The sequence below is a fragment of the Rhinoraja longicauda genome, chromosome 8 (genome assembly GCF_053455715.1).
Source record: "Rhinoraja longicauda isolate Sanriku21f chromosome 8, sRhiLon1.1, whole genome shotgun sequence".
In the NCBI taxonomy this organism is placed as follows: Eukaryota; Metazoa; Chordata; class Chondrichthyes; order Rajiformes; family Arhynchobatidae; genus Rhinoraja; species Rhinoraja longicauda.
The window spans coordinates 73704134-73731166 of NC_135960.1; the positions used below are offsets into that span (position 1 = coordinate 73704134).

The following is a 27033-nucleotide window of genomic DNA, read 5'->3' on the forward strand; positions in this document are numbered from 1 at the left end:
GGTTATTGAGTAGAGCTATTATCATATCATATCATATCATATCATATATATACAGCCGGAAACAGGCCTATTCGGCCCTCCAAGTCCGTGCCGCCCAATGATCCCCGTACATTAACACTATCCTACACCCACTAGGGACAATTTTTACATTTACCCAGCCAATTAACCTACATACCTGTACGTCTTTGGAGTGTGGGAGGAAACCGAAGATCTCGGAGAAAACCCACGCAGGTCACGGGGAGAACGTACAAACTCCTTACAGTGCAGCACCCGTGGTGATATTACTCGCGGAAATATCAATTTTCACGTTTTGTTGTTAATTAGATAGAATAAAAACAAGCCTGACATTGTGGTGAGTCTGTCTCAAATAAGATTGTTCCAAAATCAAATGTATATTGTGTAGCCTTCTATAAAATTTGGCTTGTTTTATTGGGGTTATTACTAACGAAAAAAGGTTTACAATGTTTTGAATTAATTGGTGGTTCTGTGCTCTCCCACACTATATTCTGAACCTGTGATTTACTGAGAAATTCTATTTTTTTTTGATATCCTTTAGACATTATGTATACTTGCTAATATAGCAGATGGAACAACTGCAAAGGATCTCATCATGACAAATGATGACATTTTACAAAAAATTAAATACTACATGGTAAGTAATTTATTTTTCTTAAATTTCAGGAGAAGTACGTATTTTTTCTTTTGGTATTGATTTTCATTTAGGAGAGTAGTTCAATGTTGGACTCTCGTGGACAAATGCTATCACATTCATTGTTGCAATCAAGTTGAAGGTGCTGTGTTATGCAATGTGTTGCAGGAGCCACTATTTGAGGGAATTTCATGTGCTTTGCACACAAAGATCTGTCTTTGTAATGGGTATGTGGGCTTTAATGTTATAATACTCAAATACTGTGTTTACAGTTATCTAGGACTCAATTTATTATGACTCATGAAACTAACCATGCATATTGGATTTTTTTTTAAATCGAGCACTTTCTCAATCATACCTGATATTGTTGTCTCTTGTAGGTATTTTATTGTGAATTAAATTCATCATTCCTGTTTGGCGTGATTTCTGAGATCTGATTTAGTTTAGTTCAGAGACACAGCCTGGTAATAGGTCCTTCGGCCCACCGAATCCACGCCGACCAGTGATCACACTAGTTCTATCCTACACACTCGGAACAATTTACAGAAGCCAATTAACCTGCAAATCTGCATGCCATTGGAATGCGGGAGGAAACCGGAGCACCCGGACAAAACCCTTACTGAAGGCCAGCATGCCAAAAGCAGCCTTCACCAGCCTGTCCATCTGTGACACCACTTTCAGAGGACCCTCTGTTCGACAGTTACCCGAGGGTCCTACCATTCACTGTGAAAGTTCTATCCTAGTTTGAAATCCCAAACCTCACTCTTATTCAAATTAAACTTTGTTGGCCATTCCACAACCCACTTAAAACCTACTCAGAAATACACAGCATGCTCCTTAATTTTCTCAGCGGAAGCTATCTCACGCTCATATTTTGTCCTCCTGATATCCTTCTAAAGACACTCCTGCATCCCTTATACTCCTCTAAGGATTCACTTGATCCCATCTGTTTGTTCCTGACTCATGCCCCAGAGGGTAGTTGAGGCCAGTTCATTGGCTATATTTAAGAGGGAGTTAGATGTGGCCCTTGTGGCTAAAGGGATCAGGGGGTATGGAGAGAAGGCAGGTACAGGTTACTGAGCTGGATGATCAGCCATGATCATATTGAATGGCGGTGCAGGCTCGAAGGGCCGAATGGCCTACTCCTGCACCTATTTTCTATGTTTCTATGCCTTTTCCTGTCTTTGGACCAGAACCTCAAGATCCTTTGTCACCCAGGCTTCCTTATTCCTGCTGGTATTGTATTTCATTTTAACAGGAACGGTGTTGTATGTGTCAATGTATCAAAATAAGTCAAAGGGATATTTTGCAGGAAAATTACTAATCTTTATTAAAACTTGGAAAGTTAACTGTGTTAAATTTTATGTTTAATTTTGAGCTAAGCTTTCAAGCATGTATCCACTTCATCACCAAGTGGCAATTTCCTGATTCTTGCTGAAGCCATAAACCTTTACCTTCGTTAGCTTTAATGGAAAGTGAGCCATATGTCACACACGTGACCAGGCGTCACCACATAGAGTAATATAATAACAAATTATTGTAAGAGATTAATCTTATTCTTGCATGCCCTTCCAAACTGAAGAAGAGTCATTAGCTGAGAACTTGCTCCTCAACTTCTCAGAGCACCTTTCCTTGGTAGCTCTGATTCCTCTTCTCAGCTTGTACTTGGCCTGCCTGTAGAGGTCTGTATCCCTGCTCCTGCAGCACCTACCCCTGCAAGCGTCAAAATGCCTAAAGTCAAGTCAACGCCTTGTAAAAAAACTGAACGATTTGGTGAGAGTGTACGGGAGTGGTATATTCTCTACAGAGCATGTTTTGCAAAGCATGTGAGAAAGCAGTGAATCATGAGAAGAAATATTTCGTCTCCCAGCATGTACAGACAGCTAAACACAAGTTGGCGGCAGAGAAACTGAAGGTGGGAAATATGCAAGCTTGTCTCCTCACTACATTTACTGCTGGTCCAGTCACAAATCTGAGCTTTCGAGTGATCTGTGCGAGGCATTCATTGATGCTAGAATTCCACTGTGGAAATTGGAAAACAAATCTCTCAGAGGTTTTTTAGAGAAATACACAGAGGAACATATACCGAGCTAGTCATCATTATGGAAAAATTATGTTGACAGCAACTTCAACATTGTTGTGCAGAAAATTAGAGATGAAGTTGCATGCAACAAAATATGGATCTCAATAGATGAGACAACCGATGCTGTGGGGAGACATGTTGCCAATGTGGTCATCGGTCAACCATCAAAGGAGTATTTGTTGACATCCGAAGTATTGGAGAAGTCAAACAGCTCAACTATTGCTCAGTTGTTTACATCTTCACTTGCTGTACTTTTGCCAGAAGCTATAAAACACGAGAATGTTCTTCTGTTTGTGACTGATGCAGCTCCGTACATGAAAAAAGCTGCTGGTGCTCTTAAAGTTTTATTCCCCAAAATATTGCGTTTGACATGCTTAGCTCATGGACTCTATAGAATTGCCGAGCATGTACGTAGCTTGTTTCCAAATGTCAATCGCCTAGTTTCCAATGTCAAGAAAATCTTCCTCAAAGCAGTTGTGCATAACAACTACCTTTGAGAACTTTAGCTATGTTTAGCTGTACTCTACTATGCTGCAAATTTTGAAAAGATAAAAGAAATCGTCAACGAAGAAGAAGAATCTGCTGCAGTCAGGATCGTCAGTGAAATCATGCAGAAAAAGTCCCTGCACCGCGATCTTGTGTTTATTGCTTCCAATTTTGCAAACTTCCCACAAGCTATCACTTCCCCTGAGAAACGTGGCGAAACACGAGTGAATAACTTGCAGGTTTTCAACAAAGTAACTGACGATATTCGTAAAGTTCCTGGCGATGTAGGTAAAGACATACAAGGAAAATGTGAGCGTGATTTTAGGTAACAAAGACCTTGAAGAAATACAAAACATAGCTAAAGTTCTCAAAGGTAGTTGTTATGCACAAGATATCGGCATGAATATCGAGTCTGCAGCTTGTTTCGGGTATGCACCAGTGACCTCAGCTGGGGTAGAAAGAGGTTTTTCACAACTGAAGCATATTCTGTCTGACAGACGGCATAGTTTAACACCAGGGAATTTGAAAAAAATGCTAGTAATTATGCGCAACCAGGCAACTTTGGTCATTTAATGTAGTAGACCTTTATATTATCATTTTTAACCGTTTTGGTGGTGGAAATACATGCCTTTTTATGCTTTTTTTTGGTCAATAAATGCCTTTTTCGTGCCTTTTTTGTAATTTTATTATGCTTATATGCCTATTTCAGAGATTTTTAGTGCCTAAACATCCTGGCTCAATTAATAAGCAAATGGCATTTATAAGTTATCTCCGACGGATCTGAAAGATATTTCTACAGACTGGGAAACTAGCTTTAAATATATGTTACATTTTTTTGTTTATTAATCCAATTAATTATTTCCCAGGGTCATTCAAATGTAAAGCTCCAGTTGGCTGGTACTTTTTGTATATCCAATCTCATATGGAGTGAAGAGGAAGGTAAGATTTGTAATTATCTTTAGAATTTTGGTTGCATGTGGCTCACAAAGAATAGGGCGGCACGGTGGCGCAGCGGTAGAGTTGCTGCCTTACAGCGCTTACACGCCAGTGACCCGGGCTCGATCCTGACTACGGGCGCTGCCTGTACGGAGTTTGTACGTTCTCCCTGTGACCGCGTGGGTTTTCTCCGAGATCTTCGGTTTCCTCCCACACTCCAAAGACGTACAGGTTTGTAGGTTAATTGGCTTGATATAAATGTAAATTGTCCCAAGTGTGTGTGTGGTAGTGTTAGTGTGCGGGGATCGCTGGGTGTCGCGAGCTCAGTGGGCTGAAGGGCCTGTTTCCACGCTGTATCTCTAAACTAAACTCAACTATAAATTATTTTGATGCAGTATTTGCCGTAAAAAACTTGTCTCGTTGTTAGTTTTTTACGTGGAAATATTCTAACTGGAATATTAAAAGACTAATTGCCTGCATTGTGTAGTTTTAACATGGGTTTCACACTCAGACTAAGTTGAAGTAGTTGTTATCATGAAGCCTGAAGTACACATCTGGGGGCTTGAGTTTGAAGTCCACTATGGAGCTGGCAAATTTAAACTGGAGTAATACATTTGGAATCAAAAGTTATTATCAGTAATGATGAGCACACAACTGCCAGATAATCATAAAACCCCATCCAATTCACATGTAATTTCATTACTCATAGTAGCAGCCAAATTTATTTAATGACTTGAAATTAAAATTCTCAGTTGCCGCGGTGAGACTTGGAAATGTTCTTTTTATCAATCTCCAAGCCTCAGGCTTGTGGGCCAGTTGATTCTTCTCCTTTCTCTTGAGCAGGATGACTAGCTTCCATTTGATTCTGAAGGGTGGGACATACCTCTGCATGATCTCTTTAAACCTGGAATGGCTGTTGTACATCAATACCCAATAGTCTTCTAGAGTCAGAGTCTTACAGCATGGAAAAAGGCTCTTCAGCCAAACTTGCCCAGACCGGCCAACATGTCCCATCTGTCTGAAGAAACGTCGGCCATTCCTTCTCTCCAGAGATGCTGCCTGTCCCGCCGAGTTACTCCAGCATTTTGTGTCCCATCCACACTGGTCCCACAACCTGCGTTTGGTCCATATCTCTCCAGTCCTGTCCTATCCATGTACCTGTCTCACTGTTTCTTCAGTTGTGGCACGTGCCAATTTATTATGATTAAAATCAGGAAGAAAGAGGAGTAGCATCATTGATCCACCCAAAGTACGGCAATTGATCCTCAAGGGCATAGTTCTGTTATTAACTCAGAGGAATTATGTCTGATAATGTAGAAACAGGGAACTACAGATGCTAGTTTACACAAAAAGCACAAAATGCTGGAGCAACTCAACAGTTCAGGCAGCATCTCTGGAGAACATGCCTCGGTGACACTTTGAGTCAGGACACCTCAGTCTGTAAAAGGGTCTCAACCTGATACGTCACGCCGCGGAAGTGGCGGCGCCTAACGGCAGCGGCTCGCTAGCAGTCTGTTCGTCTTTTTTCCTTTTTTGTTGTTGTGTGTCGGTGTTGGGATGGTTTTTGTATTTTTTTTTGGTTGTGTATGTGTGGGAGGGGGTGGTGGTGTGGGAGGGGGTGGTGGGGGAAACTTTTCTCTTCCTCACGGCGCGGGGTGCGGCTCGGCCGGTGGACTTTACATCGCCCGGTCCTGCTTGGCCGCTGGACTTAACAGTGCCCGGTGCGGCTCGGCCGCGGGACTTTACATCGCCCGGTGCGGCTCGGCCGCGGGACTTTACATCGCCCGGTGCGGCTCGGCCGCGGGACTTAACATCGCCTGGTGCGGCTCGGCCGCGGGACTTTACATCGCTGGCTCGGCCGCGGGACTTAACATCGCCCGGTGCGGCTCGGCCACGGGACTTAGCTGCGCAAGGCTTGGTCGCGGGCCTTTCATCGTCCGGCTCGGCCGCGAGACGTTTCAGCGCCCGGTGCGATTCGGCCGCGGGACTTAACATCGCCCGGTGCGGCTCGGCCACGGGACTTAGCTGCGCAAGGCTTGGTCGCGGGCCTTTCATCGTCCGGCTCGGCCGCGAGACGTTTCAGCGCCCGGTGCGATTCGGCCGCGGGGACTTCCATCCCCTTGCGGGGACTGTGCGGGTCGGTCGGGGACGAGCTGTCTGTCCGTGGGCGTGGGGAAGAGAGTGGAAGTTTTGTTGCCTCCATCACAGTGAGTTTGGAGTCACTGTGATGGACATTTGTGTTGGGGCTATGTGTCTTGTGTTTTTTTTTTCTATGACTGCTATGTAGTTTCGTTCGGTACTTCGGTACCGAATGACAAATAAAGCTCTGTTATACTGTTATACTGTTATTCACGATCTCCAGAGACGCTGCCTGACCTACTCCTGCACTTTGTCCTTTTAGTGTGACAATGCCTGGAAAAAACAGAGTAGCTGGACAACCAGTGATCTTTAATCATAGTCATTCATCTGTATGAACACAGCTGTGATTTCTACATGGTGAAACCAAAATGTATAAAATTGGCTTTTATTAAAATCTGACAATGTGGACTTTAACCACATGTGATTTTTTTCTATTACAAATCTCAAATTGTGGAGTACAGAGGCAAATAAATAAATGATGGGCCTTTGTCCCAAACATCGTGGAGGGCACTGTAGATGTTCATATAACCATAGTCATCTTTCCCGACCTGATTCGCTTATTAACACACAAACTACCTCGAAGCCTGTCCTATTTTGTCAACCCCATCTCATCACATTATTCTTCATACTAAAATATATGTGAACTGCAAGGATTCTTGACCTTGACCCTGTAAACAGACTTTGATGCACAGATGTTTCACTCACAGGTACATGGAAACAAGGCTCCACCTCATCTTCAGAACCCTTTCCCCAATGATCTCCTCAAGTTGCTTTTCCTCCCTTTCAGATCCCTTCCCTTCCCTTTCCTTTTAAACGTCCTCCTTCCTTTCTGAAGAAAGGTCTCGACCCAGAAACGTCACCCATTCCTTCTCTCCTGAGATGCTGCCTGTCCCGCTGAGTTACTCCAGCATTTTGTGTCTATCCTCTTCCTTTCTCGCTCAATTCCATTGACTGAACCATAATGTAATCTTAGGTAGACACTCTTTTGTGTCCACAGCATTTTGTGTCTACCTTTGATTTTAACCAGCATCTGCAGTTTTTTTCTACACAATGTAATCTTATCTATCATACCTCTACTGTAGCAGACACTGTACTGAATATGGCTCATTTCGTGTTTCAGTTAGAAGGCTTTTCTTTTAAAAAACAAAACTACTCATAGACAATAGACAATAGGTGCAGGAGTAGGCCATTCGGCCCTTCGAGCCAGCACCACCATTCAATGTGATAATGGCTGATCATTCTCAATCAGTATCCCGTTCCTGCCTACTCCCCATACCCCCTGACTCCGCTATCCTTAAGAGCTCTGTCTAGCTCTCTCTTGAATGCATTCAGAGACTTGGCCTCCACTGCCTTCTGAGGCAGTGAATTCCACCGATTTACAACTCTCTGACTGAAAAGGTTTTCCTCATCTCCGTTCTAAATGGCCCTTAAACTGTGGCCCCTGGTTCTGGACTCCCCCAACATTGGGAACATGTTTCCTGCCTCTGACGTGTCCAACCCCCTAATAATCTTATATGTTTCGATAAGATCCCCCCTCATTCTTCTAAATTCAAATGCATACAAGCCTAGCCGCTCCAGTCTTTCAACATACGACAGTCCCGCCATTCCGGGAATTAATCTAGTAAACCTACGCTGCACGCCCTCGATAGCAAGAATATCCGTCCTCAAATTTGGAGATCAAAACTGCACACAGTACTCCAGGTGCGGTCTCACTAGGGCCCTATACAACTGTAGAAGGACCTCTTTGCTACTATACTCAACTCCTCTTGTTATGAGGGCAAACATTTCATTGGCTTTCTTCACTGCCTGCTGTACCTGCATGCTTCCTTTCAGTGACTGATGCACTAGTACACCAAGATCCCGTTGTACGTCCCCTTTTCCTAACTTGACACCATTCAGATAATAATCTGCCTTCCTATTCTTACCAGCAAAGTGGATAACCTCACACCTATCCACATTAAACTGCATCTGCCATGCATCCGCCTACTCACACAACCTGTCCAAGTCACCCTGCAACCTCATAGCATCGTCCTCACATATCACACTGCCACCCAGCTTTGTATCATCTGCTAATTTGCTAATGTTACTTTTAATCCCTTCATCCAAGTCATTAATGTATATTGTAAATAGCTGCGGTCCCAGCACCGAGCCTTGCGGTACCCCACTAGTCATTGCCTGCCATTCTGAAAGGGACCCATTTATCCCCACGCTTTGCTTTCTGTCTGCCAACCAATTTTCTATCCATGTCAGTACCCTACCCCCAATACCATGTACTCTAATTTTGCCCACTAATCTCCTATGTCCGACCTTGTCGAAGGCTTTCTATAAGTCGAGGTACACCACATCCCCTGTCAATTTTCCTAGGCACATCCACAAAAAATTCCAGAAGATTAGTCAAGCATGATTTCCCCTTCGTAAATCCATGCTGACTCGGAACGATCCTTTTACTGCTATCCAAATGCTCCGCAATTTCGTCTTTTATAATTGACTCCAGCACTGATGTCAGACTAACTGGTCTATAATTTCCCGTTTTCTCTCTCCCTCCTTTCTTAAAAAGTGGGACAACATTAGCTACCCTCCAATCCACAGGAACTGATCCTGAAGCTATAGAACATTGGAAAATTATCACCAATGCATCCGCAATTTCTAGAGCCACCTCCTTAAGTACTCTGGGATGCAGACCATCAGGCCCTGGGGATTTATCAGCCTTCAGTCCCATCAGTCTACCCAACACCATTTCCTGCCTAATGTGAATCTCCTTCAGTTCCTCCGTCACCCTAGGATCTCTAGCCACTAGAACATCTGGGAGATTGCTTGTATCCTCCTTAGTGAAGACAGATCCAAAGTACCGGTTCAACTCGTCTGCCATTTCCTTGTTCCCCATAATAAATCCCCCTGCTTCTGTCTTCAAGGGACCCCCATTTGCCTTGACTATTTTTTTCCTCATCACATACCTAAAAAAGCTTTTACTATCCTCCTTTATATTATTGGCTAGCTTACCCTCGTACCTTATCCCCGTATTGCCTTTTTAGTTATCTTCTGTTGCTCTTTAAAAGAGTCCCAATCCTCTGGCTTCCCACTCTTCTTTGCTATGATATACTTCTCTTTTATTTTTATGCTGTCCTTGACTTCCCTTGTCAGCCACGGGTGCCTCTTACTCCCCTTTGAATCTTTCCTCCTCTTTGGGATAAATTGATCCTGCAACTTCTGCATTGTACCCATTGCTGTTCCACCGTCTACCCTGCTAGGACCTCCTTCCTGTCAATTCTGGCCAGCTCTTGCCTCATGCCTCTGTAGTCCTCTTAATTAAACGTCCTTGATTAAGAAAATGTCATTAATGTTCCAAATGGACCACACATGCCACTAATTCTGAAATGAATTGTTTTTGAAAGAAATTTATTGTATAGTTTGTTATTATTAACTACGCAAAAGGGAATGTCAATAAAGTGCTTTCAATTCTGCAATTGCAAAGTGCTAGATTTATTACAGTGACAGGTGATTATGATGGAATAACTTGTATTTAATTTTTTTAGGTTCGCATGAACGGCAAGATAAGCTGAGAGAATTGGGAGTCGTAGATATTTTACATAAATTGGTTCAAACAACAGATCTCAACCTTTCTGACAAGTAAGCATTGACAAAACATGTTAAATCTTGTGTTGGCTTTAAGCATTTTTAATAATTGGCTAATGTCATAAATACTACCAAGCAGCGTGTGCCAAAATGGCCGACTCCTGCCATGATGGAAATCATATGTACACTACATTGCGGATCTCGGTCGGGCAATCGGTAGAAGGTAAAACAAATTTAAGATTGAGATATAAAATATGTTCTGCACAAATTTGATTTTCGCGTCATCTTACATTTTAAGGGCAGATGAGAGAATTTAAAAATATATACAATCTCATTGAACTTGCAACCAACAGTATTGAATTCTGGGTAGATACAAGAGAGATGGAATGGGTGACGTTTCGGGTCGAGACCCTTCTTCAGACCCGAAATGTCAGCCATTCCTTCTCTCCAGAGATGCTGCCTGACCCGCTGAGTTACTCCAGCATTTTGTGTCTACCTTCTATTTAAACCAGCATCTACAGTTTTCTTTCCTACTGTATTGAATTCTGCTCTACTTAAGACCTGTTGGTAATTTCTTCTCAGTTTCTGTTTGAAACATAAAATTGACCTTAGCTTGACTTGAAGTATTTATTTATATGTATTGTCTCTATGGTTAATGTTTTGAAAATATTATTGTTAATCATAGGTGCAAGATGATGTTTATTTTAATGGAACAATAATTTAGCTTTGTTTCTCTTTGAATAAAATGAAGTTAAGAATGTTTAACAAATTCAAGAATCCATGCTGCCATTTTAATATTTGGCATTACATTATTTGCCATTGGCATGAACAACAGGGTGGCATGGTGGGGCAGCAGTAAAGTTGCTGCCTTGCAGCGCCGGAGACCCGGGTTCGATCCCGACTACAGGTGCTGTCTGTACAAAGTTTGTACGTTCTCCCCGTGACAGCGTGGGTCTTCTCTGAGATCTTCGGTTTCCTCCCACACTCCAAAGACATACAGGTTTGTGGGTTAATTGGCTTGGAATAAATGTAAATTGTCCCTAGTGGGTATAGGATAGTGTCAACATGCGGGGATCGTTGGTCGGTGCGGACTCGGTGGGGCCGAAGGGCCTGTTTCCGCGCTGTATCTCCAAACTATACTAAACTAAAATTAAGCTTCGTGTCTTTCGCACTGTTGTATTTCGCACAAACTGCAGTGAGATGGATTCATTGAGTCATTGTAGAAAGTGTGATCTTATTTTACTGCCTAACCGCGATAATGCTTTGTTGGAATCTTGCATGACTGCAGTAAAAAACGGCATTGCCAAAAACTTAATTCTCAATCTATTACAGGGCAAAAACAGCGCTGCAGCAATTTCTGTCATGAGCAGACAAGCTGTCGGGCAGGGTCCTGTCAGAAGCTCCAAATGGGCAGCAGGTGGGAGGTTCAGTGGAGAGCCCGGCCCTGACCCACTTTTGCACAAGTCACCTTGGACTGCAGTTTTTGTGTGCAGTGATTCATGAAGAAATATTAGTCGTTCAGGAAGCAAGTGAGAAATAATGCAAGGTCCAACCTCAATATGACTGCTTCTACAAAACATACACAGAATGTTTGTTTCCCCTCCCTATTGAATCGGAAGAAAAATCTGCTCTTGCTGCAGCTGTTTAGTGTGTGATTGGTTACTTTTCTGAATTTTGTTTTTTAAATAGTGTTTTCTACAGATTTTTCTGGGTAGCGTATTGTTTGCTGAATGAAGGCTAGACCTGGTGTAAAGAATTCACCTCCACAGAAGACCCGAAAAAGAATGTAATATTTAAAAAGTGTGAAATAAAATATATGATTTTGTTTTGAAGCTCTGTGGAGAATGTAAAATATTATATGAATTTGATGAGCCACAACTATCTGCTCTTCCTTTGGAACTGCATCTGTTAATAGGTGTACACAGGTAGCGCTAGGAATCGATCTGATGGATTCCAACTTTTCATACTCCAAAAAGATTTATCTCGGGGAAGGGGAACATGGACGTACCACCAACCTCCACATCAGAATCCAGGTATAAATCCAACTCAGGGACAGGCAATGAAGGAATTCTCTCACCCATTTTCATTGACTCTTTTTAGGACCATTGCCTTTACTTTCCCTTTCAACATCTGGGCATTGTACTTAAACAGAGACTGGACTTTAACGAATAGATTGCGATGGTTTTGTCCAGTGCACTGTAAAACCTGATCATGGTGGAGAATCATAGGTTGTGTGAAAGAAGGAAGATTCTGCAAAGGGCTGTTTTGAAACTGAGCAATATTAGCAGATCAATTTAGGAAAACCGTGCTATAGATCTATAGATCAGCTCAATATCCTGAAACATGGATGTTTGATGTTTGGTTGGTATTTCTGGGTATTGCAGGTTTATAAACTTGTACCTACAAATGGACATTGCTGCATAATTGGCTTGTGCATCCACTTACCCGGATATTGGCATTTTTATAGCGTTCGATATTGCCTTGGCAAAGCACTAAAAATGCCACTAGTGGCAGAATGATAAATTCACCTCGTGCTATTGTCTCTTCCAGTTCATGAATGCCAAGGAAATATTTTTATAAACCAGCATCTGCGGTACCTTGTTTCTAGATTGTTGCCCAATATTGGCATCTGGATTTTCTTGGACAATGGTAAAAAATAAAAACATGCACCATTTTAAATGGAGGTTGTGCTTTGGAGAATATTTTCAGAGTATGATATCGAAGTAATACCTGTGTAGGCCATTTGAAACGAATGCAGTTTTATAATTTTTTATTGTGTTTCAATGGAAATTTCCCAGTTCTCCCTCGTTTGTTCCGTCACTTTTAGCTTTGACCCCTTTTCTCTGAATTTTGCCATTTGGATTTTAGCATCTGTCTGGTCTTTTTGCCAGCCGCGCAGGTTTTTATGAGCATTTGTAAATGACTGCCTTCATCGCAGAAGTAGAGAGAGAGGTTTCCCTTCCGGCTCTCAGCAAATGAAAACGGAAATGTTTGTGAGGATTTGCATTGAAATTTCCACTACTAGTTCATACTAGTGCCACCATGGTTGATTCATGTGCTCATGCCTGCCTACTTGCAGCTAATTTCCAAATCTCAGCAAGTGATTTGGGGATTGTGTATCGAAAAATATGGATGGAAAAATGCAAATCAAAGGTTGAAATATTTTCTCCATGCATGAGTGATTTGAATACATAACACTTTATAAAAAAAAATCCTAAGAACTCTTTTTTATGAGCAAGTTGTGACCACTACATTGTAAGTACACTCCCAATGGATTGTTTTATTTCATTACATTTTAAACTGATCTCTTTCAGTTTTTGTACATACCTGCAGCTGATTTGAATAGCCTTTACACCCAGGTGTTTTAGCGGCACTGTCTATGTAATATATTGCGAAGAGACTATCACATTTATATGATGTCATTTCAAGCTCAATTGACAGAAGTCAATTAAATAAAGTGTGGCTTCTTAGAGTGTTTTATAACACTGGTTATGAAACATTAGTTATGTCCTGTATTAACAAGGGTATATTGTGATAACAGTGTAATGTACTCACATTCATGGTGTCTGTGCAGGAAATATATATTTTCTTATTAAAAAAAATTTCGGTTAACCTGTTGTGAAGATTCCAAAGACTCGCTTTCTCCATCTGCATCGCATAAAACATTTAAAGTAAAAAAGCACCCGTGAGCTACTAACTGCATTGCTACTTATTCAACTTTAGAACAAAGCTTTTATTAAATGGCAGTAACAGCACCGTTGCTTCTTTTAGACCAGCCCTTGCAATGACCAGATGGTCGTGGTTTCACAGTTGCATCAAACAACAAAGATTTCATAAGAAGTGTCTTTCTCTTGTAATATTTCCAGTCAGCTACAAAATAGCCGAGAGTTCTGAAGACCAAGCAATTACGTCAATGTTAGCTGCTCTACGACTGTCCAGAAAATAGAATTTCTGTAATGAAACAAGACAATATCGTCCAGTTGCACATGACATACATGGGCTTCTGCCTTTCACAGTACCTACTACTAAATAGTGGAGTATTGGAAGGTATTGGAAGGACAAATGCATTGCCTGTTGTTGGAAGCTGTACAGACTACGGGAGGTCCTAGCCTAGTTCTCAGTCTGTTGAGTTAACTATCTCAAGGCAATGCTTTACTTGATATTTGACCAGGGGTATGGATAGATAAATCATCAAAAAGCTTCTTGCGTGAGTACTATATGATTTCAAATACAGTGGAGGTGAATATCTCGGGAGGACTGGACTTTTTTGTATAGTTTAGAGATACAGCGCGGAAACAGGCCCTTCGGACCACCTGGTCCGCGCCGACCAGCGATCCCCGCACATTAACACTATCCTACACCCACTAGGGACAATTTTTACATTTACCAAGCCAATTAACCTACAAACCTGTATGTCTTTGGAGTGTGAGAGGAAACCGAAGATCTCGAAGAAAACCCACGGGGAGAACGTACAAACTCCGTACAGACAAGACCCGTAGTCGGGATGGAACCCGGGTCTCCGACACTGCATTCGCTGTAAGACAGCAACTCTACCGCTGCGCCACCGTGACCGCCCAATATAGTTTATTGACCCTCAGACTTATTTATATCGTACATACGGTGGGATGATTATCAAGAGGGCTCCTAGAAGGACACTGTACATCAGTGCCTTTTTCAGAGGAGGATTCTAAACTAAAATCTGACTGGTTCTCCCCTCCATTAACTCATTTGAAATAGAGAGAAAAGTGGAGGGGACAAATGTAGTGGTGCATTATGATTGCTTGTGCTATGCCATCTGTATGTAGATGTTTCTCTGTCATTAAGACTGCACCCTTCTATTGAGTTAGAGGGTTCAGCAAATTTTCCTAGTTGATTTCCTGATAGGGAGTTCCATATGTTGAGAGGCAAATTGGAATATGCAATGTCTATATTTTTAAGCAGTGCAGTATTTTAATGGCACTGGAGATGCAAGTGTCCACACTTCTGGGCTATGTGTTATTTCCGATCAAGTCTTTGCACACACAAACCCCCAAAACCGGACGCAACTAAATTTAAGGTGGCTCTTCTTCTCCAAGAAGCCCTTCTTGCATAAGTTCATATTCCGCCACCTCCAGTTTAAATTCCATCTGGAATATTTTGGAGAACCAAGAACAGCAGGCAGTTCATGTTTTTTAAAAATCTGCAGAGCTGAAGCGACTCATTAATTTGGTTTTCATATTTCATATTGTTGCTGGTAAGGTCTTTATATCTCCCCTATATTCCTGTGGTTGACAGTATGTGAAGTAGCTGCTGTACATTTGGACACCCTTGTTCACATAATCATGTGTCTTCTCGGTTTGCTTGCCACCATGGGCTTTCTTGTGGAATTCAGTTTGACTGGTGAATACAGGGAGAGCATAATATGTTGGGACAAGCTGGTGCGGGAAGGGCATGGAGTAAGAGGGCATATCCTGGGGGTTGAAGGGAAACAATAGTTGTTCACGACAGATCACGAAAGAGCTGCCGCAACCTCAATCAAGATTAGGGTTTGGCTGTAACCTTGTAGCTAGCTGCTTCTTATCTACCACTGACAAAGCAAGCAATAATGAAGTAGAGCTAATGATCTCTACACACTGGGCGGCACGGTGGCGCAGCGGTAGAGTTGCTGCCTTGCAGCGAATGCAGCGCCGGAGACCCGGGTTTGATCCCGACTACGGAGTTTGTACGTTCTCCCCGTGACCTGCGTGGGTTTTCTCTGAGATCTTCGGTTTCCTCCCACTCTCCAAAGACGTCCAGGTATGTAGGTTAATTGGCTTGTTGTGTAGGAAAGTAACTGCAGATGCTGGTACAAATCGAAGGTATCACTAAATGTTGGCGTAACTCAGCAGGTCAGGCAGCATCTCTGGAGAGAAGGAATGGGTGACGTTTCGGGTCAGACTCTTCGGACTGATGTCAGGGGGGCGGGACAAAGAAAGGATATAGGTGGAGACAGGAAGACTGGGAGAACTGGGAGGGGGGAGGGGAAGAGAGGGACAGAGGAACTATCTAAAGTTAGAGAAGTCAATGTTCATACCGCTGGGCTGCAAGCTGCCCAAGCTAAATATGAGGTGCTGTTCCTCCAATTTGCGGTGGGCCTCACTATGACACTGGAGGAGGCCCATGACAGAAAGGGCCTCCTCCTACATTGACGACTGTATTGGTGCTACCTCTTGCACCCATGCAGAACTCACTGACTTCATACACTTCACTACCAATTTCCATCCTGCCCTTAAATATACCTGGACCATCTCCGACATCTCCCTCCCGTTTCTGGACCTCACCATCTCCATCACAGGAGACAGACTAGTGACTGACATTTACTATAAACCCACTGACTCGCACAGCTATCTGGACTACACTTCTTCCCACCCGGTCTCCTGCAAAAAGTCTATCCCCTACTCCCAATTCCTCCGTCTACGCCGCATCTGCGCACGGGATCAGGTGTTGCACACTAGGGCATCAGAGATGTCCTCATTCTTTATGAAACGGGGCTTCCCCTCTTCCATTATAGATGAGGCTCTCACTAGGGCCTCCTCTATATCCCGCAGCTCCGCTCTAGCTCCCCCTCCCCCCACTCGTAACAAGGACAGAATCCCCCTTGTCCTCACCTTCCACCCCATCAGCCAACGTATCCAACAAATCATCCTCCAACATTTCCATCACCTCCAACGGGATCCCACTACTGGCCACATCTTCCCATCCCCTCCCCTTTCTGCGTTCCGCAGAGACCGTCCCCTCTCTGGTCCACTCTCTGGAACTCTCTGGTCCACTCGTCCCTTCTTACCCAAACCGCACCCTCCCTGGAACCGCAGGAGATGCAACACCTGTCCCTTTACCTCCCCCCCTCAACTCCATCCAAGGACCCAAACAGTCTTTCCAGGTGAGACAGAGGTTCACCTGCACATCCTCCAACCTCATCTATTGTATCCGCTGTACCAGATGTCAACTTCTCTACATCGGCGAGACCAAACGCAGACTCAACGATCGTTTCGTTCAACACCTTTGCTCAGTCCGCCTTAACTAACCTGATCTCCCAGTGGCTGAGCACTTCAACTCCCCCTCCCACTCCCAGTCTGACCTTTCTGTCATGGGCCTCCTCCATTGTCATAGTGAAGCCCACCGGAAATTGGTGGAACAGCACCTCATATTTCGCTTGGGCAGCTTGCAGCCCAGCGGTACATTGACTTCTCCAACTTTAGATAGTTCCTCTGTCCCTCTCTTCCCCTCCCCTTCCCAGTTCTCCCTCTATCTTCCTGTCTCCACCTATATCCTTCCTTTGTCCCACCCCCCTGACATCAGTTTGAAGAAGGGTCTCGACCTGAAACATCACCCATTCCTTCTCTCCTGAGATGCTGCCTGACCTGGTGACATAGAAAATAGGTGCAGGAGGAGGCCTTTCGGCATTTCGAGCCATTCATTGTGATCATGGCTGATCATCCACAATCAGTAACCCCTGCCTGCCTTCTCCCCATATCCCTTGATTGCAGTAGCCCCTAGAGCTCTATCTAACTCTCTTTTAAATTCATCCAGTGAATTGGCCTCCACTGCCCTCTGTCGCAGAGAATTCCACAAATTCACAACTCTCTGGGTGAAAAAGTTTTTTCTCATCTCAGTTTTAAATGGCCTCCCCTTTATTCTTAGACTACGTCCCCTGGTTCTGGACTCCCCCAACATTGGGAATATTTTTCCTGCATCTAGCTTGTCCCAATCCTTTTATAATTTTATACATTTCTATAAGATCCCCTCTCATTCTTCTAAATTCTAGTGAATACAAGCCCTGTGTTTCCAATCTTTCCTCATATGACAGTCCTGCCATCCCGGGGATTAACCTCGTGAACCTGCGCTGCACTACCTCAATTGCAATTTAAGTAAAAGCTATTGGTTCTTGATTCCCCTGCTCTGGGTAAAAGACTCTTGTGCATTCACCATATTTATTCGCCTGAGACAGACACTAAATGCCAGAGTAACTCAGCGGGACAGGCAGCATTTCAGGATAGAAGGAATGGGTGACGTATCGGGTCACGACCTTTCTTCAGACTGAGAGTCAGGGGAGAGGGAAACAAGAGAGACGAAGACCAAGGAAAATGTAGAATAGATCATTGTTAGCTAGGAGAAGGTGACAATGTAAAATATAATCAGGGGAACAGTCAGACTGGTTGGAGAATTAGGTTGGGGGAGGGATGGAGAGAGAGAGAAAGCAAGGGTTACTTGAAGTTAGAGATGTCAATGTTCATACCTCTGGGGTGTAAACTACCCAACCGAAATATGAGGTGCTGTTCCTCCAATTTGTGTTCGGCCTCGCTCTGACAATGGAGGAGGCCCAAGACAGAGAGGTCAGTGCTGTGTTTGGTCCACATCTCTCCAAACATATCCTATCCATGTACCTGTCCAAATGTTTCCTAAATTAGCATTTTTTCCCCCAAGTGTCATTACTTTCTCTATTTGCTTGGGCCAGAAACATTAATAAACAAGAGAAAATTTAATATTTAAAGTAAAAGAATTGCTGCTTTTCAACATCATGACCAAGTGGAAACAATGCTAAAGAAACACTGTCAATACTTTAGTTTTAGTTTAGAGATACAGCGCGGAAACAGGCCCTTTCGGCCCACCGGGTCCGCGCCGACCAGCGATCCACGCACATTAACATTATCCTACACACACTAGGGACAATTTTTACATTTATCAAACCAATTAACCTACAAACCTGTACGTCTTTGGAGTGTGGGAGGAAATCGAAGGTCTCGGAGAAAACCCACGCAGGTCACGGGGAGAACGTACAAACTCCGTACAGACGGCGCCCGTAGTGGGGATGGAACCTGGGCCTCCGGCGCTGCATTCGCTGTAAGGCAGCAACTCTACCGCTGCGCCACCGTGCCGCCCACGTCTGACCTGCTGAGTTACTCCAGCTTTTTGTGTGCATTTTGTGCTGCAAGTGACCCTGGCTTACAACTCTCAGCGGCTTTCACTGGATAAGTTTGTTGATACCACAAGTGATAAACTCAGAAGATAAAGCTAGGAATTTTTCCTGTGAATATCAGTAATCATTTTCAAAGAACAGTGAAATGTGACGCGCCTTCTGAACAGATGCATTAATAATTGGCCTCAGATGTGTTGCTTCCACAGATAGATTTATTCCTCTGAAATGGCTATCCCACTTTACTTTTTGTTTTACCATTGTTGATTTAATGCAGTACCTGCAATGTCCTGTGGGAACATTAGAAGACGGCTCATGAACTGACAAGTGACTCGTGTAAACCTTATCCTATTTCATATCATATCATATCATATATATACAGCCGGAAACAGGCCTTTTCGGCCCACCAAGTCCGTGCCGCCCAGCGATCCCCGTACATTAACACTATCCTACACCTGTGGATGTGTCAGTCGCAATACCAAGAACTCTGAAAATGCATAGCCATAACTTGTCTCTTTAGAAACATAGAAAAGTAGGTGCAGGAGTAGGCCATTCGGCCCTTCGATTCATGGATGGTCATCTAAAATCAGTACCCTGTTCCTGCTCTTTCCCCATATCCCTTCAATTGATGCTCTGCTCAACAACCAAAAGTCTGCAGCCTCCTTTTGCTCTGGTATTTTATTTCATTCCTCACATGTTTAAATTATAATGTTTTATTCTTAATTGTTTACTGTATGTCGTGTTGTTACCTGCGAGCGGAGCACCAAGGCACATTCCTTGTATGTGTACATACTTGGCTAATAACATTTATTCCATTCACTTAATTCCTTTAGCCCTAAGAGCTAAATCTAACTCTGACTCTCTCATTCGAAAGCATGCAACTCTTTCCATCTCTTTGCGGTACCCCACTAGTCACTGCCTACCATTCTGAAAGGGACCCGTTAATCCCTACTCTCTGTTTCCTGTCTGCCAACCAATTTTCTATCCATCCCTACCTCCAATACCATGTGCTCTAATTTTGTCCACTAATCTCCTATGTGGGACCTTGTCGAAGGCTTTCTGAAAGTCAAGGTATACCACATACACCTGTGAATGATCAGCCATGATCACATTGAATGGCGGTGCTGGGGAGAAGGGCTGAATGTCCTCCTCCTGCACCTATTGTCTAATGTCTATTTATTGCTGTTCCTACTCAGAAACTAAAGTCAATGTTTGAATGATATGGACTAGATTTGAGTTTTCAGCAGAGTTCATCGCCTTTAATAAAATACACCTTCAGTTCCACGTTTCCCAGCTAATGATGTACTGGAATACATGCATCATGCATTAATATACATATATATAAAGGACATGTATATATTACATGCAATTAATTTGATCTTTTAAAACTTGCTTCATAAGCAAGCTTATCCCATTACGCAAAGAAAGGAAAAAGTAATCTGCATATTTTTTTCATGTAACAAAGGTAGAAAAATAAGTCCTTTTTTTGTTATATATAATCATTCAGCCACTTCCAACCACATAGCAGTATGTATTCTGTACTCTACACATTTTGGCTCCTTCAAAAGAACACGTGAAGAAACAAATCTCTGAAGGGGGTTCATGCCTTTCTGCCGTTGTATATTTTACATTAACTTCGTTCCTTCCCGCGACAGTGAAATCTATTTCACTTGCTACTTTATCCTGTTGCATATTCTTGTTCCTTTGTTTGCAAATTGTATCGGAGAATAAGATTTCCATTTGCTTTTCTCTTCTGAATTTTGAAAACAAAACTTTAATTAAAAATGAAAAGTGGTGATATTTTCAAAAAATGTTACAGACCTGGCAAACTCTTTGCAAATATTTACAGCCCCAGGAATTTATAGATTTGTCCCATCGTCATCAATGAACTGAATTGAGTCGCTGCCAGAGTCCTCGGTGGATGTCCTTACCATCTCAACAGAACATGTATCTGCCTTGTGGAGGTCCAGTGGTAACTTTGTGCTCAGATGCTCAGCCACTCTATGTGGTGAGCAGCCAGCATCTGCTTGCCATGAGAGTTTTGCCATGGGTGTGTCGTGCCCCATGACGTCAAGTTCATCAGGTTGACTATCCTCTTCTAAATTGGCCAACGTACTGGGAGGTGAAGAGGCAAAAGGCGTCAGATCTGCATGCAGAGCTTGTTGATGTGGTAACAGGCAGCTGTTGGCTTTCACGGGCTGCGTCAGAGGCTGCGACTCGCTGCCTCTGTGAACCGATGGACCCATCAGGGAGCTGAGAGACAACGAGGCATGAAGCGCTTGTCCTTGCAAACTCGATGCTGGTGACCGTGGCGGGTCAAGGTTACTGTCGGGCCACGAACATCGATGCTGAAAGCTGGGCCTCGACAAACCCGGGCAGGTCAGAGCCATGGAGGGAGCCTGTGACCGCACAGTGCTGCTGAACCCACTGCTGTTGCTGTACTGAGCCGAGGGACTGGGGCGCAGCACATTGTCGGGGGAGGCAAGCTCGTCCCTGTGGCAGCTCACCAACGGCTTCAGCAGCTGCATCATATCCTGCAACTCCTTACTCAGCTGAGTGACCTGATGAGAAAGGTGCAGCATCTGGAAGGGACAATAAAATCACAGTGAAATGCTAAACAAAGGAGGGGTAAGGAAAAGGAGGGAGGGTACGGAGAGGGGGAAGGAATGGGGAGGGTGGGCAAGGGGTGGGTGTGGATGGTGAGGGAGAGGGAAGCAAAAGAGTGAAGGGGAGAGGAAAGGTGGGGAAGGGTTAGAGGGGAAGCCAGGGGCTGGGGGTGGGCGAAGGGAGGGGTGAGTTGGGAAGGGAGGGGAATGGCGGGAGGGAGGGTCAAAGGGAAAGGGAGGCAGTCCTCCGTCAAGTATGACCTTTATCTCAGACCTGATCATAAATCATGAGTATTCTCTCAGCAAGACTAAACTCCTTGAAGTTTGGCATCCTTTCCAAACTTCAGAAAGAGGTGCAGTTGTTGCCCGTGGTGTCCTCCATCCCTCCCCCTTCCCAGTTCCCCGACCAGTCTGATTGTCCCCGATTACATTTTATCTCGGTTTGCTTTGTCGTTACTATCCCCTAGCTAACAATGACATATTCTACATTTTCCTTGATTTTTCCATCCCCTTTGATGTCTCGTTTTCATTCCTTACCCTTCCTTATCTCTGTGTCTCCCTCTCCCCTGACTCTCAGTCTGAAGAAGGGTCTCGACCCAAAACATCACGCATTCCCTCTCTCCAGAGATGCTGCCTGTCCCGCTGAGTTACTCCAGTATTTTGTGTCTGTCATTCGGTGTAAACCAGCATCTTCAGTTCTTTCCCGCTCCATCCTGCCTCTTGTACCTATGAAGAGGATCAGGGTTGATCTAACCTTGGCCTCAACCACACTTCCTTGCTGTTTCCCAATTATTCTTGAGTCCATTGTGGAAAATCCCAAAGATTCACAAACCTCAAAGAAGAAATATCTCCTCTGCTACATCTACTTGTGTCTCCCCTCCTTAAATAAGGATCCGACACTCTGTGCACGAGGTTTGGAATAGGGTTGCAGCCTTAGACTGTGTCGGTGAGTCAGTTCATTTAGGGCGGCACAGTGGCGCAGCGGTAGAGTTGCTGCCTTACAACGAATGCAGCGACGGAGACCCGGGTTCCATCCCAACTAAGGGTGCTGTCTGTACGGAGTTTGTACGTTCTCCCCGTGACCTGCGTGGGTTTTCTCCGAGATCTTCAGTTTCCTCCCACACTCCAACGACATACAAGTTTGTAGGTTAATTGGCTTGGTATAAGTGTAAATTGTCCCTCGTGCAGTGTAAGTGTGCGGGGATCGCTGGTTGGCGTGGACCTGGTGTGCCGAAGGGCCTGTTTCCGCGCTGTATCTCGAAACTAAAACTAAGCTCCATCATTCATGCATTCATGGTTGTTCTGACCTCAGCTCTGTTTTCCTACTTGATCTACTGATACTTAATGACCTTTCCAATCTCAATCTAAAATCTCTCTCTTTTTTAAATCCTTCTTGATTTCTTACATATTTAAATTGTGCAAACAAATAGCTATTTTTGAGGGTGTATGATTTTACCCACAGCTGTGTTGCATGGAAATATCTACACATGGGTAACAACCCTCTGCACTGGGTCCTCTGTGTTCCTCTCCCTCTCCCGACTGCCACTACTCCTTCCCCTCTGAGTCTAATGCTGATTCCGTAACTGCAACCTCACCCAGTCCAATGAAACTAATCTCCCTCACTGTGCAAATCATGTTTACATTTACAACCAACGGCTTCAAGCTGAAAACAGACCATTAAATACCCAACCGTGGTGCTGTTATTGTTTTATCTTTCTAGATCATGCTTGGCCTCTACACTCTTGTTACTGTATTAGTTTCCGAGTAAGTGTTTTAGTTTTACAGATGTAGCACAGAAACAGACCTTTTGGTCCACTGTGTCGGAAGGAACTGCAGAAGCTGGTTTAAACTAAAGATTGTAAGATTTGAGAAGTTTTCCCTCATTTGGAAAGCAACACCAAACCAAAGAGCTGCAGTTTGGACATTTTAAACGAGAGACTGGGGCTGATAGCGGAGAAAGGCTGCGGTCAGATTAACAAAGGATGTCACAATCCGTGGGTCCTAAAATGGCCGCAGGACCTCGTGACCAGCCACAAAAAAGTAAAAACCTTACAACCCAGTCTCTAGGTTTCTGCAAAGCTACGGCCAGAACAAAGGATGGGTATTGGCCATGCAGAAACCTACGAAACCAGGTCGGAGTCCAGACACTGGGGCGCTGACATCAGCATACTTACAATGCCCCAAGCCCGACCTAAACAGTTCATCTCAGTGAGGGGGCACAATAGCCCATAGAAAACTACCTGGTAGGTGATGGGAAACCAGTTAACACCCATCACCTCACAATGAAATCCCAATTTACACCGTCTGGCCATCCCCGGTATCCCCGAACATAAGCGCAGATCAGAAGAAAACCTCATACATATCTTTTTGAACAAAGAGATTCCAAGATCTGGCGGGAGATAGGACGGGTCAGAAACAGTATAACTGGCCACTACTTTTGGGTGAAAAAGTTAAGTCAACTCGAGAAGAAAACCTGCAGGGAACGCAAGCAGGCAAGTGAAGACGGACAGAGACAAGAAGCGCAGAGAAAACCGGGTTCGAAGTCAAATGAAGTCAAGAAGAAAGTCGGAAAGCAGAACGGATGCAAGAGAGAGGAACAGGCACGCAACTCGAGAAGAAATACTGCAAAACGAACAGCCAGTAACCCCAGTAATAGCCCCATGATGAGCATGTACTCCAAATCCTACATATCCTGGACATAGTTTAGTGTAGAGGGGAGGGTGGTTGTGAATAAACGTTGGGTGTGTATTAAAATATGTGTTGGTCAAGGTTGCGATGCGTCGTGCGTTCCCCATCTTACAGTCGTGTATGTGTCTTGCAGAACTGTGTTTAAGAATTCATAAGTAAAAGGGTATTCGTGTATATGTTTTGTGGAACTGTGTGTTTCAAGAATTCAGCGAAGAAGGTATTCGGATATATGTCTCGTGGAACTGTGTGTTTTTAAGTTTTCAGCGAAAAGGGTATTCGGGTATATGTCTTGTGAACTGTGCGTTTTGTGATTAATAAATCAAAGGTATTCATGTATTCGGTATGTGTATTATAGATATGTCTTATAGAACTGTATAAATATTCATGGACAATAGTCCCAAGTGCTGAATAAAAGCCTTTTCATTTAAACCCTGGTTTTGAAAACTGGTCTGGTTGAATTTTTTCTGCACTATAAGAGCTCCTGCATCTAAGCCCAGTGTCTAGAACCGTAAGGGGTGAGTGGGTTGAACCACTCACGGGGAACCAGTGTGCACGGCCTGGTCAAGGGATCAGAGCAAGGCACGGGGACCTTAGGTCGGGCGAAAGCTCGGCGCAGAAACCCCTTACAGATAGACATGAAAAGTTGGAGTAACTCAGAGGAACAGGCAGCATCTCTGGAGAAATGGGATAGGTGACATTTTGGGTCAAGACCCTTCTTCAGACTCCTTTGATTCACAATGTGAAGAAGGGTCTTGACGCTGATTATTGAATACCCGTTCACACTAGTTCTATGTTCTGCCGCTTGCTCATCCATTCCTGACACATTTGGGGCAATGTTTACAGGGTCCTATTAACCTACAAGCGTCTTTGGAATGTGGGAGGAATCTGGAATGCCCTGAGGAAACCCACGGGTCACAACAGGGGGAACGTGCTAACTCCACATAGACAGCATTCAAAGTCAGGGTTGAACTTTGTCTCTGGCACTGTGAGGCAGCAGCTCTACCAACTGGTTTTAAACTTTCTAAAAATTATACTACAAAATTGTAAGGCATGCCCCTCTAATGGCAGTTGATGGTGGAGGGGGTAACTGCCGGGGGGGGGGGGGGGGGGGGGGAGAACAAAGGAGGATCAAGCACGGGATGCTTTGTAACTTATAGAGACGTATAAAATTATAAAAGGACTGGACAAGCTGGATGCAGGAAAAATGTTCCCAATGTTGGGGGAGTCCAGAACCAGGGGCCCACAATAAAGGGGAGGCCATTTAAAACTGAGGTGAGAAAAATCTTTTTCACCCAGAGAGTTGTGAATCTGTGGAATTCTCTGCCAAAGAAGGCAGTGGAGGCCAATTCACTGGATGGATTTAAAAGAGAGTTAGATAGAGCTCTGGAGGCTAGCGGAATCAAGGGATATGGGGAGAAGGCAGGCACGGGTTACTGATTGTGGATGATCAGCCATGATCACAATGAATGGCGGTGGTGCTGGCTCGAAGGGCCAAATGGCCTCCTCCTGCACCTATTATTTATGTTTCTATGTTTCTATGTAACTTTGTCAGTGCCCTTTATGTGGCGACTATTTCATGCCTCGGGTATGTAAGCAAAGAATTGTCACTGTGCCTTGTCACATATGACAATAAAGGACACAATTCCAAATTAAGGAGTCATGCTCTCTTCCTTTGTGCTTCCAGGGAATGCCACACTGACCTACAAACAGAGCCAGAGCCCACATCTCAACCTCCTCCTGAGAGCCTCCCACATCTTTGTAAAATATGTTTCACGTTATGGGAGATGGTCTATACTCCAACTGCTCGGACTTTTTTCCAGTGAAGGCCAAGCACGGAAACATATTTAAGGGCGGCACGGTGGCGCAGCGGTAGAGTTGCTGCCTTACAGCGAATGCAGCGCCGGAGACCCGGGTTCCATCCCGACGACGGGTGCTGTCTGAACGGAGTTTGTACGTTCTCCCCATGACCTGCGTGGGTTTTCTCCGAGATCTTCGGTTTCCTCCCACACTCCAAAGATGTACATGTTTCCGCTCTGTATCTCTAAACTAATATCTCAGTTTGCAACAGTTCAGTATGAAGAGGTAAAGATAGTGAAGTGTTACATCTTACCTCTCGGTTAAGCTTACAAATGTGTTGCTTGGTCTCTTCCGCCACTCCTAGAAAGCAATGAACAGGTTTCAACCTATCACATCATGTGAATCAAGGCAAAGCATCACAAACGTCACAGACTGTGTGCATCTACCTGATCTATTCCTCTCATGATTTTGTATATTCTTCCTCTTAAATGAGTATCCGGTCCTTAAATGAAAATGCAACACTGTGCCGAAACTGCAGCAATAATGTCACATACATGCCGTAAAATTGCAGCAATTTGCAGCCTTTAACTGCCCAACTCCACCCTCCCCACCATTTCTTCCATTTGTCACCCTGGTTCTATCCACACAGCACAACACCATACGACATACCAATCTGAAAGCCCATTACATGATTCTAATGGTTAATCAAAACATCATGTTGACAAAGTGGAACAACACAAAATATGTATCTGTGAGCCTCTACCCAAAATTGATCGGAATAAAAGGACGTACCTTTAGAAAGGAGATTTTGTTTTAGTTTACTTTATAGATCCACCGGGTCCGCGCCGCCCAGCGATCCCCGCACATTAACACTATCCTACACACACTAGGGACAATTTTTACATTTACCAAGCCAATTAACCTACAAACCTGTACGTCTTTGGAGTGTGGGAGGAAACCGAAGATCTCGGAGAAAACCCATGCAGGTCACGGGGAGAACGTACAAACAGACAGCACCCGTAGTCGGGATGGAACCCGGGTCTCCGGCGCTGCATTCGCTGTAAGGCGGCAACTCTACCACTGCGATCACCGTGACCGTCAAAGACACTGGGCTTTGATCTTTATGCTACACAATGCACTACCA

The 27033-nt window shown here is 44.1% G+C and overlaps 2 protein-coding genes across 3 annotated transcripts in view; one reads left to right on the forward strand and one right to left on the reverse strand.

Annotated features, from left to right (window-relative positions):
- armc8 (armadillo repeat containing 8) overlaps window positions 1–13469 on the forward strand; it is a 137263-nt gene extending 123794 nt beyond the window's left edge. Inside the window, exons 19-22 of the mRNA XM_078404289.1 lie at window positions 557–652; window positions 4085–4157; window positions 9827–9920; window positions 11199–13469. Coding sequence (XP_078260415.1) covers window positions 557–652; window positions 4085–4157; window positions 9827–9920; window positions 11199–11232 — 297 coding nt within the window. The 3' untranslated portion in view covers window positions 11233–13469. The remainder of the gene's footprint in view (window positions 1–556; window positions 653–4084; window positions 4158–9826; window positions 9921–11198) is intronic.
- A 240-nt stretch (window positions 13470–13709) lies between these two features.
- kcnh3 (potassium voltage-gated channel, subfamily H (eag-related), member 3) overlaps window positions 13710–27033 on the reverse strand; it is a 574739-nt gene continuing 561415 nt past the window's right edge. The window contains exons 14-15 of one of the 2 annotated variants that reach the window (XM_078404288.1): window positions 26203–26249; window positions 13710–13817 (exon numbers count right to left, since the gene is read on the reverse strand). In XM_078404288.1, coding sequence (XP_078260414.1) covers window positions 13737–13817; window positions 26203–26249 — 128 coding nt within the window. In that variant the 3' untranslated portion in view covers window positions 13710–13736. Of the gene's footprint in view, window positions 13818–20242; window positions 21381–26202; window positions 26250–27033 lie in introns of those variants that run through there. The other variant, XM_078404287.1, reaches the window with a different exon arrangement.